We start from the raw sequence: 18,641 nt of genomic DNA on the forward strand, positions 1-18,641 counted from the left end.
TCCATGTGCATCACCAGAAAGGCTCAAGGTATTTAATGTCATGTTAAAAATAACCTTTGGATTTTCAGATGATTTGGGTTAGCCTTTGTTTCTTGTTTGAACTAGCAAAGAGCCTCAGATTTCAAAAGGAATAGGGTGTGTGCATCCTGCATTCTGGGCAATAATAGGATACTTGCCTGAATGAAGTGGCTTTGGGACCTGGTGAGTTTTACTAGCATCGTACCTTCACTGTAGTGGCATATTTATGAAAAGTGCCAGGGCTCAGTATGCAAATGTTTAGGGGTCATTTGTGCTTGCGCTGTGGGAAGAAAAAGGTACTCTGCTCCTGCTCAGAGGAACCTTGTTCTTATTACATAGTGTCCAGGGCTAACGCGCATTAATCCAGAATGCGGCAGCTAGACTAGTGACTGGGAGTGGCCGCCGGGACCACATAACACTGGTCCTGAGAGATCTACACTGGCTCCCAGTACGTTTCCGAGCACAATTCAAAGTGTTGGTACTGACCTTTAAAGCCCTAAACGGCCTCGGTCCTGTATACCTGAAGGAGCGTCTGCACCCCCACCATTCAGCCCGGACACTGAGATCCAGCACCGAGGGCCTTCTGGCGGTTCCCTCATTGCGAGAAGTGAGGTTACAGGGAACCAGACAGAGGGCCTTCTCGGTAGTGGCACCCGTCCTGTGGAACGCCCTCCCAGCAGATGTCAAGGCAATAAGTAACTATTTTACTTTTCGAAGACAGCTGAAGGCGGCCCTGTTTAGGGAAGTTTTTAATGTTTAATGCTGTACTGTTTTAATATTCGGTTGGAAGCCGTCCAGAGTGGCTGGGGAAACCCAGCCAGATGGGCGGGGTATAAATAATAAATTATATTATTATTATTATTATAATGATATAGTACTTTAACTAGATCACACAAAGGATCTTCCATCAATATAGCCCTATGTGTTGGAAGGGGGAGTACATACTTTTTACCACTTTATGGTAGCAGGAATGCTCCATTGCCCAGGCAACTGGTGGGGAAATTAGAAATGTCATGTCCAAAAGGATTCTAGGTTCCTTCACTACAGGCATCCCCAAACTCGGCCCTCCAGATGTTTTAGGACTACAATTCCCATCATCCTTGACCACTGGCCCTGTTAACTATGGGTGATGGGAGTTGTAGTCCCAAAACATCTGGAGGGGGCCGAGTTTGGCCATGCCTACTTTACTACTTGGAAACATTATCCCTTATATCACCAGAAGGATCCTATATCCCTGTTTACTTAGAAGTAAGTCTCAGTATGTTCAGTGGAGCTTACTCCTTTGTGTTTTAAGAATGGCAGCCTTGGCTCCAAAAATTGCCTGTTTCAATCATGTAAATGGAGACAGCTGGAGCTACCCTCTCAAAAGGATTAGATAAGGAAAGTACGGGAGGTAATGAACAAGCATTAATTTAACATGTCAGCTGAGAGAGGCCAAAGATCCATCTAGACCGGAATCATTCATTTCAACTTGGTATTTATTCCAGGGCAACACTGACACACAAAGAAAGGGGGGGGGGAGACTCTCAAATAATACCAATATATTCACCTTTTGGTGACAGTTGGTAATATTTCCACCTTGCGGTCTTTTGCTACTCATATTTTCTTGGTTATGTTGCTTGATTTTCATTCATCTTGATATAATATATGATTTGTTGTGTATCTTTGTGCCTCATCCTTGCCTCTAATGTTTTGTTGTCAGCAATTGATTGTTGGGTTTTTTATCATTGATTTTAAACTTCTTTATCATTATGCTAATGCTGTATTACTTAGATGAAAAAGCATTGCCTCAATAAAAATAGTGGCTGCTTGCAAGAGGGTAACACCAGCTCTGCCTCCAAAGTATCCTAGCCAGGGGTGATGCATCCCATTTTGTCACCTGAGGCACATTGGGAAAGTGCCGCTGCTGCGCCAGCCCCACGGAAGCACCCCTTACCTAGTGCCTGCGAAGTGGCACCAGTGGGCTCTGGCAAGATCTTGTGAGAAGCCAGAAAATGGCACCACTTCTCTGCCAGTGGCGGAAGTGGCGGGGCGGCCGGAGGGATGCCGCCTCATGCGTTTTTACCACCTGAGGCAGCTGCCTCAGCCCTTCTCATGGGTCCTGGCCCTTACTGCCAAATGAAGAACTGAAACTCCCAGCTCGATACTTCTGCCAAAAGCTTTACTGCTCAAATCAAATCAGTACATAAGGCAAACTACAGGTTACAAGGTTCAGCAGGGACGTAAGAGGATAAATGGCTAAGAGCAAGCTAAGGTGTTGGTCCAACAAGCAACACACACCCTGCACCTTCCTTTTGAAGAGTGGGGCAGGCACAGCTATTAGTGTGGCAAGTGGCCATAATCCCAAGACAGGGCAAGCAATCGCCATCCTTTGTGAGGGGGTTGTATCTGCAAGGTTTGTTTGCACCAGTGCTAGTGTCCCCATGTCTGTGGAGACAGCGGGGCGGATCTATATGTAGATGACATTATTTTTGTATGATGTATATAACCAAATCAGCTTGAGAGCTAGAGAAGATAATGAAGAGGCAGCTGGCTTTTTATTATTAAAGTTTAAGACGAGAAAAGTTGGCAAAGAGAACTGAATCAGAGAAATTAACTGGCATCAAAAGATTCAACACACAGGAATTAGATAAAGGTCCCAAAAACTTGTATAAAGAAAACTATGTACCTCTTCAGGATCAAATATGACAGAAACTTAAAAACCATAAAGATCTCAAATTGCATTTGATATGAAGATTACCGGTAAGTGGTTAAAATGAGTGTAGCTGATGGGAAGCTTGAGTTCTGTTCTGTGAGGTTGAATCCTGCTCACCAGTTACAAGTAAACTCATCCATGTCTTACAGAATTGCACCCGCCGCCTCCGTTCCATTTGTTGAACTGTAGCACATATTCTGAAGCCTACAATGGGAGCATCTGTGGAGCTTGTCTTGTTTTCATTAGCCGTCGTCTCCTTTACAGGTAAGAGCTTCCTCCATCTTGGCTCAAAGGTCAGGACCAGCTTTAGGCTGAGCCTGGAGACTAACTGGACTAAAGCCAGTAAAGTAACAATCCTCTTCATACTCTCAACTAAAATTCAGAACATGAAATTATCTGCTAACATGAATTCTATTGTTGACCATATATATTGTGTGAAATGTAGTTTGTCTTATGTATATTTGCAGTGTGGAGTTTATTTGACTACTGCATTTATTGTGGAGGTGGATAATGACATCTAGATGCACTGCTTAGGGCAGAGGTGGGGAGCCAAGAGTCCTTCAGATACCGCTGGGCTCCAGCTCCCATCATCCCTGATCATCGATGGGATGGTGAGAGTTGGAGCCCAACAATATTTGAACAGCCACTGGGTTCCCACCCTTGAATTGGGGGGGGGGGGAGCCAGCGAACCAAGGCATATTGCATTTTACAATATGTCCAATGTATGTGATAGGCCCCAGAATTTTCCTGTGCATTTTTAAAAATTCTTACCTGTTTCCATCCTGCCTTTGCTTAAAACTGTGCTCCAGGTTCCAATCCACAAGGGGATGTTGTTGTTGTTGTTGTTGTTGTTGTTGTCGTTGTCATACCCCACCCATCTGACTGGCTTGCCCCACTCTGGGCAGCTTCCCAAAAAAACAAAGACACAGTAAAATGTCAAGCATTTAAAACGTCCCTTTGGCATATGCTAAGCCCTTCTGCTTCTCCTTACTGTTTTGGGATGAGAGTCTCTCTCTCTCTCTCTCTCTCTCTCTCTCTCTCTCTCTCTCTCTCTCTCTCTCTCACACACACACACACACACACACACACACACACACACAGAGAGAGAGAGAGAGAGAGAGAGAGAGAGAGAGAGAGAGAGAGAGAGAGAGAGAGAGAGAGAGAGAGAGAGGGGGGAGACGACTATGACCCTGTTGCCCAAGGAACAATGTTGAGGGCAAGGCTTTTGCCATCATCCCCCCCAGTTGGCAGGGGATACAACCTTGTCTTCCTGCGAGATAGAAATATATTTGCATTGTCTTGCACAGGAGAAGGGCAGGAGGGACGGGACAGGAAATATGCGTAGGGGAAGTTTCATGCCCCAAGCAAGAATCTTGTTATCCCAAGAATCAATGCCAGGGGTGGGCATCTGCCCCCATGATGCATCTTTGAGATATCTCCATTGACTTGCATAGGGAGGGCATAGATCCACGAGAAAGACAAATGCAGTTTCATACCCCTCAACTGTCCCGATTAAATCGGGACACCCTGTTTTGGGAGGCTGTACAGCACCCAAAAACCTCATGCGAGTTCCAGTTTTCAGCCTTGACATGTTGGGGGGGGTTATGCAGTTTTTAATTGTTGCTCCAAATCACTGTGATTGGAGTGCCCTGGGAAAACAATTCACTCTGATTAAAAGCTAGCCCTGTCCATCAAGCAAAAGATTCCCCAACCATTACTTCTCCACTTTCTCCCCTCTTGAGCTCTGGGCATTTCCCCAATAAGCTTGGTTTTTTTTCTCCAGGCAGGGAACCAGCCATGTATTTTTGGAGAGGCGAGGCTACAGAGCAACTCAGAAACTTCGCAAATCCCTCTTGCACCTTGGGAACTGCACTTATGCCTCAGAAATGTGGGGACTTTCCCCGAATCACACCAATTCACCTCTTAATTTTGGGGTACACACAGAACCAAAACATGCCCCTATTATTCGAACATCATCTCTGGACCATCTTCTTGCTCACCGAGCTGGTTTTATGCCATTATCATTGACGCATTTGCTGTGGCAGTCTCCTTTTACTGGTTGTATTCTCCATCCTTCACCTTAATGCTCAAATCTCCATTTTCCCTTCAATCCAAACTATTGCTGTTTCTTAGATGTCTCAGGCTACACTTTAAAAGGTTGATCTCTCAGTGGGAAGGCTTTTCATTTCAGATGGCTGAGAATTAGATAATGACTTGGAGCTAATTCATCATCTTGGGGAGAGGCTGCTTCGATGTCCTTTATAAATATCTAATTACCTTTTAATGTTGCCTGAGTCTCTTGGGAAGGTGGCTGGCCTAGTTCAGGAGGCAATTAGCCTGTGTGGAAACTGGCCTGACCCACATATGTTGGCGACATCAAGGCAACGCTAGGTTTTGCTGTTAACCAGCTGAATTTAGAAGACTTTCTCGTATGTGCTCAAGCAGAGACCATAAGGAATAAGTCATCTACAAAGCCCTACAGGAGCATTTCCTAATGGCTGTTAACATATGACAAAAAAGATCAGTATAACGATGGCTGGATGGGTGGAAATTTCTTACTGTGAGCATGAACAAGGAACCAGGATGAAAGACGGTCGGAAATGGCTTCATCCCAAAATGGTGTTGGCTTAAGATTTATCATCGAGATTTGAGAAAATATCTAGAGCTTGGTATCCCAAATTAAGGCTGCCTTTTCGGAAAGGAAAACCAATATTTTGGCTAGGTTTTCCTCGTGCAGTGAAACAAGGAGCTCCAGTTGTCTCCCCTCTCTCAAACTCTCACACAGCCAGAGTTGAGGTAATAGGAGTTGAATTATTCTATAAATTGATAGTGACTATAAACTGATAGGTTTGCCTGTTCTTCTGTGTTTAGAGCTGAAAGCATTGTTGCAAGCCTTAGACAAAATCTTTTACACCTCTGTTTTGTTGTACAATACAGTAGTACCTCGGTTTACAACCACAGTTGGTTCCGGAAGTCTGTACTTAACCTGAAGCGAACTTTCCCATTGAAAGTACTGTAATGGAAAGTGGATTAATCCATTCCAGACGGGTCCGTGGAGTACTCAACCTGAAGCGTATTTAACCTGAAGTATGAGTGTAATTGGTTCTGGAAGTCTGTACTTAAATTGAAGCGTACTTAACCTGAAGCAAACTTTCCCATTGAAAGTAATGGAAAGTGAATTAATCCGTTCCAGAGGGTCCGCGGTGTTTGTAAACTGAGGTGGTTGTAAACCGAGGCAGTTGTAAACCGAGGTATGACTGTCCTGGAAAACTTCGGCTAGAGAGGACTGAAGCTCTTGTGTAATGCAGTGATAAGATTTTATGGTAAACCAAGTGCAAGATAATTGTTCAAGGGAGTCTAGAAATAGCTCTGAAGAAGAAGCCTCAGAAACATCACAGTGTTACTGCCTGAAGATTGTGAGAGCTTCTCTTTAGATCTGTTCTGGTTTTCTTATAAACCATGTCTACCTTCTCTTTTCATATGCCAAAATTCAGGAAAGGGCGGGTACATACAGCACAATCCCATGTATGTTTATCACAGAGGTAAACTGCACTGCTTTCTATGGTGCTTACTCCCAAGTCAGTGTACTTAGGAGTGCAATCTTACAACACACTTCTAAATGAGTTTACTCAGAAGTAAGGCCCTTTACTCCCTTGTAAGGCTGCATAAGTCTGAAGCACTGTATTTACTGCTTTGTGTTCATCTTGGAACTTTAAGCCAGTCTGAGCAGTAGCTGCATTTATTCTGCCTGTTATTTCTGACTTCATGGGCTATCCATAGGTCTGAATAATCCAATATTTCAAAAAAATGGATCTGCTTGTGAGTACTAAATGCTGTCTGAGCCACAAAGAGCCAACTGGTAGACATCAATGTGATGGAGCTGTTGCATGAGTGATGGCGCCCCTTTCCTTTCAGAGGAAGAGAGCTTCATATAGCTTCCTCAGAACTACAGCTTTGCTTCCCCAAAGAGCAGGCTGCTGGTAGGGTTGCCAGTTTTTCACCCAATCTCTACAGCTCTGCCTTCATAGTGCATTGATAATATACAAGAATGAGCAACTAAAGGTTTGCACACAAACAATGGGTAGTTGTTTATTACCTTCTTCTTCTTCATTTTTACTGCGCATCAAGCTACTGCTGAATGGCACAGGATTTCACAATCGCTTGTACTGGCTGTCCTATCAATCTTTCTCTCTCTTTGCCACTGGTGGCATGATGCGGTCCTCCAGTAGCTCACGCACGGCTGCTCCAGCCATGTTCCAGTCAACACAGTAGATGTGATAACTGGAAAAGGCAACACACTGAGCATGAGAATTTTATATTACGTTGCCTCCGCATTTCCTCCCCTAGGGCCTGCCGTGGGTCTTGCAAATTCAGGCTGCCCTTCCATCGCACCTGCACCCACCTTCTTTTCGAATCACATGTTGCCGTTTCACCCAGACACCTTGAAACCTCAGGTGGGCAGACTCGGCCGATCTTCTTGCATGCTCCAAGATCAACACCTGACAGCTTGTACCCCATGGCCCTTCCACAGACATATGACGAGGGCAACACGGGACACGGCCAGGGAAGGCAGAGTTTGGGCAGAATTAAAATGGGAGATTAGCCAGGTTTTGCTTCTGCAATCTTCTTTTAAAAAAAACACCAACAGCAACACACTCCCCTGATATTTGGAACCAGGAGCTTGAGGTTTAACAAACAGGACTTTTGAACGCAAAATATCTTGCAATTATCATGAATTATTTATTGCTTTTTGAGTACCCTCCACGAATCCTGTCCCTTTCTGCCCTTCCACCCCCCCCCTCCCCGGCTGCCACAAGCCCCACAGATGACTCTGAGCTTTAAGTACATCTGCTTTTCGATACTGGAATGTCATTAGCATATTACAATCTTCCTTAAGTCAATATTGCATCCTTATTGTTCTGCTGCCCCGTCAGTGTCAAGGACAAAGCCACTTCCAGCTGAGACAGGATAAACATACCACTTCACAGGCTCAAGTAGGAGCAAAAGAGCCTTTCATCGCTATTATTGTTTTATCTTTTTGTTGTTTTCAGCTAATCCAGTGTTATTTGTTATCAGCACAAGTGGTGCATGGATGTGTGGATGTTACCAAAGTACCCACACCACCACGGAAAAAAGGTGGTGGGGAGCACATTATTGGCATACATGCAGATGTGTTCCATACAATCAACAAACCCCTTTTCATTTGGTCACATCCACACCATACAGCCGGCATGCACAAAGCACATGGCTTTCCCTCAAGTAATCCTGGGAACTGTAGCTCTATGGGAGGTAAACTATGGTACCTCTTTGTTGAAAGTCATGTGCTTTAAATGTGCATTGAATGTGGAACTGACAATAGTGTGACGTAGCGGTTAGAATGCTGGACTGTGACCTGGGAGACCAGGGTTCGGATTCTCACTCGGGCATGAAGCTCACTGGGTGAACTTGGGCCAGTCACCATCTCTTAGCCTAACCTACCTCACAGGGTTGTTGTGAGGATGAAAGGGGGAGGGGAACCATGTATACCACCTTGAGATCCTTGGAAGATAAAGGTGGTATATAAAGGTAAATAATACACTTGGAACTAAACTTGCCGTGATGGTGACAGTTCTGTAGGTTTCACCTGTACATAGAACATAGGAAGACTAGGGTGCGGGTGGGTCCAATTTCAACCACAAAAAAGAAGTGTGGGTGAGAATTGGAGAAGTCTCCCTTTCCCACAGCTTGTTTCACAATTTCCCCTCTCCCTAACAGTGCTGGATTACCAAATAGGCAGAGCAGGGAAAGGCCCATGGACCCCATGCCTTTTAGGAGCCCCACAACAACAGATTGAAATAATATAGAATAGAATAGAATAGAATAGAATAGAATAATTTATTTTTGATAAATATTGATTTGATCTTGCAATAATTTGAATTTGGAAGAGAAATCCCCATTGACTCAGAAACCTACATCATAGCGAGCCCCCTCCCCCTGATATTTTGACTGCCTAGGGCCCCCCACAAGGTTTAAATCGGCACTGCTCCCTAAGGGCTGTTCCTGAAGTTGCTTCTAGTCTTGGCTGTCTGCTGAGGGAAATGCTGCTTGTGGGGAGATAAGCCGAGGGGCAGTTTTCCACTTCCACCTTCTTAAAATTGGACTCCCCTCTCAGTCTTCTTTGGTCATAGGAGCAGTTCTGCATTCACTGGGCATTAACCCTCATATAATGTCCTCTCCCACCTTTTCCTGTGAGTTTATTTGAAGCATCCCCTCCTAGAATAGATTTTGCAAGTGACGGAAATAGATGAGTGAGGAGCAGGACAGCCTGGAGAAAAGAGATTCGTTTTAGATACCATTGCTTCATTTTTCAGTTGTGGGTGTATTTCTCAAGGCTCAGTATGTCAGACCTTGCTGAATCTGTTGGCCACTGTGATCCATATCAGGGAAGCCACACAGCTCAGTAGAGCACCTACTCTGCATGCCAAAGGTCCCAGATTCAATTCCTGGCATCTCCAGGTAGAGAGACACTGTCAGTCGGTGCTGACATTGCTAAGCTAGATAGACCCAGTGATCGAACTCAGTATAAGGCCATTTCCTTTGTCGGTACCTTCCAATATTTCCACTATTTTATTCTGAAGTGGTGGCCCCCAGCAGCAACTCTACAAAGGCCAGCCCATAAGGAGAAACTCCTTTCTTCCCAAAGCCTGGAAGGAACATTTCAGCAAAGCAGGAGATGTGGCCCAACGTGGATCGGTCCCTGCTGGCTACACATAATAAAATAACTGGCTTAGCTTAGCACTGCATGAGGTGGCTGAAATGTGTAATTGGCTAATGTCTAGGCAGCTGCTGAAACTAGGTTAGTGTGTCCCTCCCTTCTTTTTTTCCCCCTGTGCATAAGCTGAAACAGCCCAGACATAAAATAAGGGATCTCCAAGTCAAGGGGATGGTGAGCCTGAGCTTTTGTCCTGCTGGTCTTTCCCCCAGTCGGACGCCACTCTTGCATAAAATATGGTGCTTGTGAGAACAGCAAGATTGAAACAATGCCATCCTGTCCATTGCAACAAAGGAGGGAGAGGAATAACTGGTGGGGTGGCGATTAACTCCATTCTAAACCACCCGGGAGCCTCCCGCCAGCCTACTGGCTTCATAGAGCTCTAATCTCATCACATAATGAAACACACTAGCTAGGGTTGGGAATTGGTTTCAAGTGGCAGAACAGGCGCTTTCAAGATAATGGCAATGAGTCAGGGATGCAGCACAGAGTTTCTGTTTCCCACCCCCACTACTACAGCTTTGCTGATGATTGAAAGCTGGGTGGGTCTGAAATAGATTTCGTTTTGAGGAGCCGCAAAGCTTTGTGACGCAGCAATATGCCTGTCATAACCGTTCACATTGAAACAAAGATGGATGAACAGCTTCTTTTGTGATATATTTTGATTACTAAAAACAGGTGGGTGGGGAGAATTAACATGAGTGAAGGCAGATATAATACGAAAAGGCAACTTGCATCCTATACCTCAGTCATGGGTGATCCTGGCTTCTTTCTGACTTTGCAACTGAAAATTCAGATGTGCACAAGAAGCAAGTCTAATGATGTGTCAACAGCTGGAATTTGTGCCTTGCGCCAAGTCAGAACATGGCTCCATCTTGTTCATCCATTTAGCAAATGCACTCCAGAGTTTGGGGTAGGAATATCTTCTGGCCCTGCCTGGAGATACCGGGGATTGAACCTGGGACTTGCTGTGTGCAAAGCAGATGTTCTATCGCTGAGTTCTGGTCCATCCTGAGACAAGCTCTTGCATCTTGCCTCAGCAAAGAGGTATGGGTCCCATCTTTGGAAGAAGATCTTGCAACTCTAACTACGAACCTCAACCGGCCAGCATGTTAGGATTTTTTACATGGTTATTGCAAATAATTTAGAATCGCTATAAATGGTTGATTTAATCTATGTCAGTTCAATATTCGGGAAAGTTCAGTATTTAATTTTAATTCAGAATTTTTATGCCACCTTTCAAAACAAAAGCCCTCTTAAGGTAATACACAACCAGCATCACCAGCATCATGACAACCACATAACATAAAAATCACGTGAAATGTTGCATTAAAAGGCAGTATATAATACCTCCAGATCAACTCAGCAATCCAGATAAAACAAATGGAAGTTTAGCATTATTTGACATCGAGAACAGCAACCATTTAAAACCTTCCCCAGTTTTTTTAACAAAAAGCAGATCAAAATAAAAACTTATTGGAGACCTCTTTAGAAAGAGCTTATGTGCATCCTTTGAGATTGAGTTCTGTTGACATGAGGCCACCACTGCAAATGGCCTGTGTTTGCTGTGCTCGTCCTGAAGGATAGGAAATACAAAGCAGATAAGCAGTATGCTGAAATGCAAGGTTTTGAGCATCACAACACCTCTTTCTGTTTAGTGGAATGCTGAAGCTGGAGAGTTCGCAGCAGCTATCATTTTGATTAAGTGTTTCCTACTGCATCTGTTCTGTACTCAGTTTGAGCATTTCAGATTTCTTTCACCTTCTCATGCAGTGTTACGGCCAACAGAGAGTACTCTAAGAAACTATGGACCAATCTTTGAAGAACAACCACGTAACATCATCTTTCCAGAAGGATCAACAGAGGAGCAAATACTGTTGGTTTGTCAAGCACGAGCCAGCCCTCCTGCAACCTATAGGTGAGGTTATGTGAACATAGCAACGTTTTTGTTGGGAAGCCTATGGCTGCCATATACACAAGTGTATGACGATGGTCCGTTGTTGTTTTGCTTTCACACATACCCTGCTGTCCTGCCCATTCATCTCAGGGACCAAAGGCAAGCATTTTCTGTCCCACTGAATTAAATGGAAGAGAGTGCATTCTAACTCTCTCCAGTTGACGTCCAGTTGACGTCCAGTTGACATCCATGGGATTCTAAACAGGGCAATCCTATACTCAAGAGTAAGTCCTGCAGAATTCAGTGGGGCTGACTAAATATGTTGGTTTGAACTCTGTTTCATTATTTCCCTGCTCAGCTTCCTCCCCACCTTCAGAAAACCTGAGGGTCTTTTAGCTCAGTGGAATAATTGCTTAATTCACCAAACATGAATGGCCTATTGTACTGCTATTCTGGCCTGGGTAGGTTGCTCTAACTCAGGCTTCCTCAAACTCTGCCCTCCGTAAGTTTTAAGACTACAATTCCCATCATCCCTGACCACTGGTCCTGCTAATTAAGGATCATGGGAGTTGTACGCCAAAAACATCTGGAGGGCTAAGTTTGAGGAAGCCTGCTCTAACTCATCAGTGGGGGACTTCTGGTCCCAAAGCTTAATGTGGCCCACCACATCCTTCAATCTGGCCAACCAAGCCTGTCCCAATGAGCCCTGCCCACCTGCCAATCATTCCATGTCATTTTCTGACTTACCATTACTCGCCTTGCTTTGACTAATGGCTCAGTTGGCACATCTACTAAGTTCTCATGATTAAAATCTAATCGTTAGATTGGAGATATGCTCTGAAGCATTAGGCAAAGAGACCTCTGATCTTAGTACTAAGCATCTCAGGGCCGAGATTGCAGATAAGTCGTCTTCGGTTAGTGCAGAGTTTCCCAAACTTGGGTCTCCAGCTATTTTAGGACTACAACTCCCATCATCCCTAGCTAGCAGGACCATTGGTCAGGGATTGTGGAAACTGTAGTCCAAAAACAGCTGGAGACCCAAGTTTGGGGAACTCTGGGTTAGTGCATCTGTGGTGCAATGGGTCACTGCGTCTGGCTGTTAATCAGAAGGTTGGTGGTTTGAGGCCACCTGGGGACAGCTGTGGGCAAGATTCCTGCATTGCAGGGGGTTGGACTAGATGGCCAACTGAGCCCTCAGGCTGAAATAGGTTCCCCACCCTCTCTGTAGTTATTTTCTCTCTCTGGTCTGTCTCTTCTCTCCATGAATCCACTCCAACACTTCCCTTTCTAAGTCCTTTTTCCTTTACACTGGCTATTTATCTTCCCCACCCCAACTGTAGTCGGGGTTTGGAATCATGACTCAGAGTGCAATGAAGGGGAAAGGAGTCTTTAACCCAGGCATAGGCAAACTCGGTCCTCCAAATGTTTTGGGACTACAGTTCCCATCATCATTGACCACTGGTTCAGTTAGCTAGGGATCTTGGGAGTTGTAGTCCCGAAACATCTGTAAGGCAGAGTTTGCCTATGCCAGCTTTAACCCTTTCCCAATACGCAATTGTCTCAGTGAAAAGTGTTCCTCCCAAACATTTGGGGCTGGGGAAAGTGGGGCTCCTTACAGAAGTCTGGGAATAGCATTGCTATTCCACTCTGGAAACAGAATAGCAATGGTTGGGCGCTGCTGAAGGGTCCCTGTCTGGAAGCATCCATGAACAGGGTAGGGCAAATTGAGAGAGCATTTTTCAGAAGACTAGATCTGAAAAGCAGAAAGGCCTGCAGAGCAAATTTAAATAATTTATAGCAGTATCAAACAAACCCAGTCAGAGATGTTGAGGCCAACCCTGGTGAGTGATGTGCTTCCTGGTGAGATAAAACACAGCCTAAAGGGTCTTATCTCTTAGAATAATCATTGAGATTTGGATTTTCTTTAGCATTCCATAAAGTGCAGCCATTTATCCCCCTAATTACTGGGCTGGCATTGTAGCTACTGAGACAGCATCCGCCATTCAGCCACTGTCCTACAATAGGTCCTATTGAGGGTTTTTGTGTACATCATAAATGCCAGTGTGTGTTGTTATTCAGGACAATGTTAATGTGCAGCTGTGATGACTCTGTTCTTTCCCACTCCAACCAAATACCATTGTCTTGGCAGGTGGAAGATGAATGGCACAGAGATCAAAATAGAGCCAGATTCACGTTATAGGTTGAACGGGGGCAACCTGGTGATCAGCAACCCAGTGAAAGCCAAAGACACCGGGTCCTACCAGTGTGTGGCATCCAACTCCGTGGGCACAGTAGTCAGCAGAGAAGCTTCCATTCGCTTTGGCTGTAAGTCACCCGTTGATGTTCTCAAGTGGGTTTTCTGAAGACAATTCGGTGCAGAAGAGGAGTAAAACAGAAGGGAGCCAAGCAATGTGCCACCCATGGTTCCCTGGCAGCATCACAGCCGGGGGGGGGGAGTGAAGCACCGAGAAATTGGATATGCTGGCATGTGCCCTCAGAAATCATACAAGTTGAGCAGGCTGAGCAGAGGGATGGGGTGATAAAGGAGGCTGGGGACTTGAGGGAGCCGGTCGGGGTGACCAAATGATCTGCAGGATCCCTTCTATTTGCCCAAAGGGATCTGCGTTTAGATGAGGAGAGTGGAGGACAAACAAAGGGGGGGGACATGAATGAGGACACCCGTCCCTTTCATTGTCCTGTGGGAATTCAAGCACTTGGATAATGGTTCTGAACCATTGCCCCTCTAAGGAGAGTGAGGTGGCCATAGCTGCCAAGTTATCCCTTTTTAAAAGGGATTTTCCCTTATGCTGAATAGGCTTCCTCGCGAGAAAAGGGAAAACTTGGCAGCTATGGAGGTGGCCCATGCGTATCACAGCTATTTCAGGAGGGCCAAATGCATGGATTAAAACTGGCTAACATTTTACTGAGCAAGAGAAGGATGGTGTGGTGGTGTTGTGAGAGCTCCAGGCATAACCAGGTTAAAGTTCTTGAAGTATGTTTTATAAAGGGAACTTTGATCAACTATCTGACTTTTAGAAGACATCTGAAGGCAACCCTGTTTAGGGAAGTTTTTAATGTTTTATGTTTCATCGTGTTTTTAATATTCTGTTGGGAGAATAAATATATTATTATTATTATTATTATTATTATTATTATTATTATTATTATTATTATTATTGCCACAAGGGTTATGTGACTTCAGCCAAGATGCTAAAGACATGAGCTATTTTGATGAGTACATGGATGTGAGAAGTTCCATCACTGCTGAATGCATAATGCTGAATACAGAGTGTGTTTAGGAAATGCAGTTGTTCTGGGGCAGCTTGGCTAGGAACTAGCGCCAGCTGCCAGGAGCTTAGGTCTGATTCTGGCTTCCTGTTACTTTCCAGACAAAACTGGGTTGTGTTTTTAACCTTTCAGGCCGAGTTCCATGTTACCTCAGGGATTCTCTCCTCCTATTTGCTTAGGTCACCAGATGATATTCTGTATGAATTTTACATATGCCTCAGACTTCTGACATAAGGGGTAGGATCTTTTTGGTGGTGCCACTCACTCTGTAAAATTGATTACCCAGGGTGGTTTAGCAGACAGATTTACCAAGGGCTTCTTGAATGATAGCAAAAGCATTTACTTTCATACAACAGAGGGTTGAGTCCTTCTAATTTGTTTATCTTGGTGCTGCTGTTGCTCTGATGTTTTATTGTTTGTCCATTGTGGTGTTCACATGTTTTAATCTTGGGTTTTTTCTTTGGTGTGTGTATTTTTTTTAATTGTTAGCCATTTTTAGGAGCCACTGATGACCAAAAGGGCTGAATATACGTTTGAAAAAGATAGATAGATGATAGATATAGATAGATAGATATTACAGTGGGGAAAGTATTGATTTAGCTAGTTCATTCCCAGCACATTTTCTGAGTGCTGTTGCTGATGCCATCTGCCGTTACTCTCTCAATTTAATTTCCTTTTGATATGGTGGAAGCATGATTGCCTGTAACTAGCATCATTTCTCTCTGAGCAGAGAAAGATCTAATTTGTAAGATTGTTAGGCATTCATAGCTCATGTTTCATCACCTCCACTCATTTCTTGTGTTTAGTTTTGCAGGAATTCTCTACAGAAGAGCGAGACCCCGTGAGGGTTACGGAGGGCTGGGGGGTGATGCTTACTTGCAGCCCACCTCCCCATTACCCAGGTGAGACAATGACAGCGCACTAGAAATGAGGTTCTCACCCATATTCAGGGAGCAATCCATCAAATGACAGGGATAGCTAATGGTGTAAACCCATACATAATTGTGTTTAGCAATTTGGACAAAGCTATTCCTTTCATGAGAACATAATAAGAACTCTGCTGGATAAAGCCTAAGGCCCATCTAGTTCAATAGCCTGTTCTCAAAGTGGTCAAACAGATGCCCATGGAAAGCCCATAAGCAGGACATGAGTGCCACAGTGCTGACTATACTTTCAGTTCCAAACACCTGGTATTCAGAGGCATGTTGTCTCAAACGTTGGAGTAGAACATCGCCATATGGGCTAGCAGCCGTTGATAAACTTATTATCCATGAATTTGTCTAATGCTCTTTTAAAGTGTGGTGGCCATTATTACCTTGTTTGGTAGTTAATTCAAACGAACCTAAGAATATCCTTCTGGATCAGGCCAGCTGTTCCACTTAGCTCAGCATCGTGCTCTCACAGTGGCCAACTAGATGGCTGTGTGAAACCAGAAAGCAAGGCACTCTCCCATTCCATGGCTTCCAACTGGTACTCAGAATCATTACTGCCTTTGACCATGGAGGCAGAACATAGCTGTTACGGCTAGAAACCCTTGATAGCCCTACGTTCCATAGTCAACTGTGAAGAAGTACTTTATTTTGACTGTCCATGGCCCTGAGTTTCTAATATTATGAGAAAGGGAGAAAACTTTCTCCACACCTTATGTAATCCATAGCTGCCAAGTACCCCGTTTCCCCCGGGAAACCCCCATTTTTTACTTACCTTTTCCCGGTGGTCCCCCGTATCACTTCATATCCCGTTTTTCTCCGTTATTTTCTCCTGCCGGTGGGCATTTTTTTTCTGATTTGCCCTTCTATGGGCACAAAAAATGGCTGCCGCCTGCTTCAAAAGTAGCTTCTACACATGACCGGAAGTGCGTTGACGCAACTTCTGGTGTCGACCCGCCCATCTATGGGCACCAAAAATGGCGGCCACCGACACCGGAAGTTGTGTCGATGCACTTCCGGTCATGCGTAGAAGCTACTTTTGAAGCTGGCGGCGGCCATTTTTGGTGCCCATAGAAGGGCAAAGCAACACCGGAAGTTACGTCAGCGCAACTTCCGGTGTCACACGGCTGCCGGTCCTGGATTCTGCAGTCCGGGACTTGGAAGGTAAGACGTAATCATGTCCTCCTTTGCTGTTAAAATCACTGATTTTTTTAAATTTTGTGGCAACAATTATCCTTGCAGAAATACTGGAAACATGCTGCCGTTGTTTTCCACACCAGAATGCTTAAGCCAGACTTCAGCATAGCAGAAACTGATAAACTACCAAGGCTCTATCCCAAAGGAGAAATGTATTGCATCTAAATGTCTCTCTGTTTGATTAATGGTTAACATTTATAATATACTGGAATCTGTATTGTAATTACATTGTCTTTGAGAAGTCTTTTTATAATTTCTATATCAGATTGAAATAAATTAAACAAAAGGGGTTGTTGTTGTTTAGTCGTGTCCGACTCTTTGTGACCCCCCAAAAAGGGGGGAGGGGAAGAAAAGAAAGAGAGCTCCAACTTTTCCATTTTGTTCATATAGGTTTTCCCCTTGCCCTGCCCACTGTCCCTTGGAAAACCTATTTCGTGCTAAATTGGAACAAATGGCAGTCCATGGAAAACCCAATAACCCGCTAAACAGCAGGTTATCACCAAGGGGAAGCAGCTGGCAAAGAGAGGCGTAGATAAGCCCTAAGTTGTGCCTGGTCTTTATGGCTGAAGCAATAACCTGCTTATCAAGTGTAAACAGCACTTGCCATGGGATGGTATTTAATGCTGGTCCTACTCAGAGTAGACCCATGGAAAGTAATTTATCTGTTTAACTTAGGTTCATTCATTTAAATGGGTCTACTCACAGTAGGTCTTGGTCCCATGCTTTCTTGTATGTGCAGGTGGCTGAAATGTGAAGTGTCCTCTAAGAAGCATGAATTGCTCTGTTCATCTCAGACTAAATTCTACAGCTGTGGATTCTGGAATTCTCCCAGGAAACGATGAAAATCAGTGCTGTCGATTTCATGCCAGAAGCTGATATTGTAGAAATTGAATCATTAATGCTCTTTGTAGAGAGGCGAATCTGTAGTTGAATATTTCAGGGATGTGATTTCAGTTCATCTCTACCTCCAATCCAACACGTTTTGGTTACATTTTGGGGATGGCATGATTATTACTGGGTGGGTGGGGAGTTGCAGTGCGTGTAAGGAAGGGAAAGAGCATGTGAATGGAAAGAGATCTCTTGTGGGGGCGGGGGCAGAAGAAAGGGAATTCTGGTATGGAAAACTTTGAGAAACCTCTGGCTGAGACCCACAGGACTGTTGAACTTTAGCCCACAATCTGTGGTATGAGGAGTCGGAAGTAGTAAAGGAAGAAACCAATAGCAGGTCGAAAGTTCTTGTCGAGAAATTTGAGGGCATCAGGTTCGGTTCTCTAAAAATGAACATTGTGGGAGCATTGTACATCCCCTCTAGAATAACAACAAATACGCTCACTTTTGTTTCTTTGTTCAAAGTGAATGAATAGCTACTGGACTTAGTTTGTGTCTCAGTCTGGGAAATAGCGTACCAAGGTCAGCCTCCGAGCGTCACTCTGATACAGAGGAGCCAGTGTTTCATCCTCTCCCTCTCTCTCCCTTTGCACACAGGACTTGCATACCGCTGGTTTGTGAACGAATTCCCCAACTTCATCCCAGCAGACGGAAGGCGTTTCATCTCCCAAAAAACGGGAAACCTTTACATTGCTAAGACAGAGGCTTCTGACCTCGGCAACTACTCCTGCTTTGTCACTGGCCAGATTGATTCCATTCAGAAGAGTGTCTTTAGCAAAGTTTCTCAGCTCAATCTTCTCAGAGAAGGTCAGTGCACTGGCGACCCACAATGATGGAAGCCCAGTTGAACAGATCCCTCTGAGAGATGCCCTAGGGAGGGCCAACTCTAGATGGAGGCATTTCTGAAGGAGGCCTGCAGAGCCTGTGACCCACCAAGCCAAACATACCTGCCAGCCATATATGGTGTCCTATGAGCGG

General features: G+C 44.6%; 1 protein-coding gene across 1 annotated transcript in view; it reads left to right on the forward strand.

Annotated features, from left to right (window-relative positions):
- CNTN2 (contactin 2) overlaps positions 1–18,641 on the forward strand; it is a 67,117-nt gene that overhangs the window by 23,599 nt on the left and 24,877 nt on the right. The window contains exons 2-6 of the mRNA XM_035123934.2: positions 2,863–2,977; positions 11,238–11,382; positions 13,511–13,686; positions 15,456–15,551; positions 18,261–18,470. Coding sequence (XP_034979825.2) covers positions 2,923–2,977; positions 11,238–11,382; positions 13,511–13,686; positions 15,456–15,551; positions 18,261–18,470 — 682 coding nt within the window. The 5' untranslated portion in view covers positions 2,863–2,922. The remainder of the gene's footprint in view (positions 1–2,862; positions 2,978–11,237; positions 11,383–13,510; positions 13,687–15,455; positions 15,552–18,260; positions 18,471–18,641) is intronic.

Source organism: Zootoca vivipara, chromosome 7, assembly GCF_963506605.1.
Source record: "Zootoca vivipara chromosome 7, rZooViv1.1, whole genome shotgun sequence".
Taxonomy (NCBI): Eukaryota; Metazoa; Chordata; class Lepidosauria; order Squamata; family Lacertidae; genus Zootoca; species Zootoca vivipara.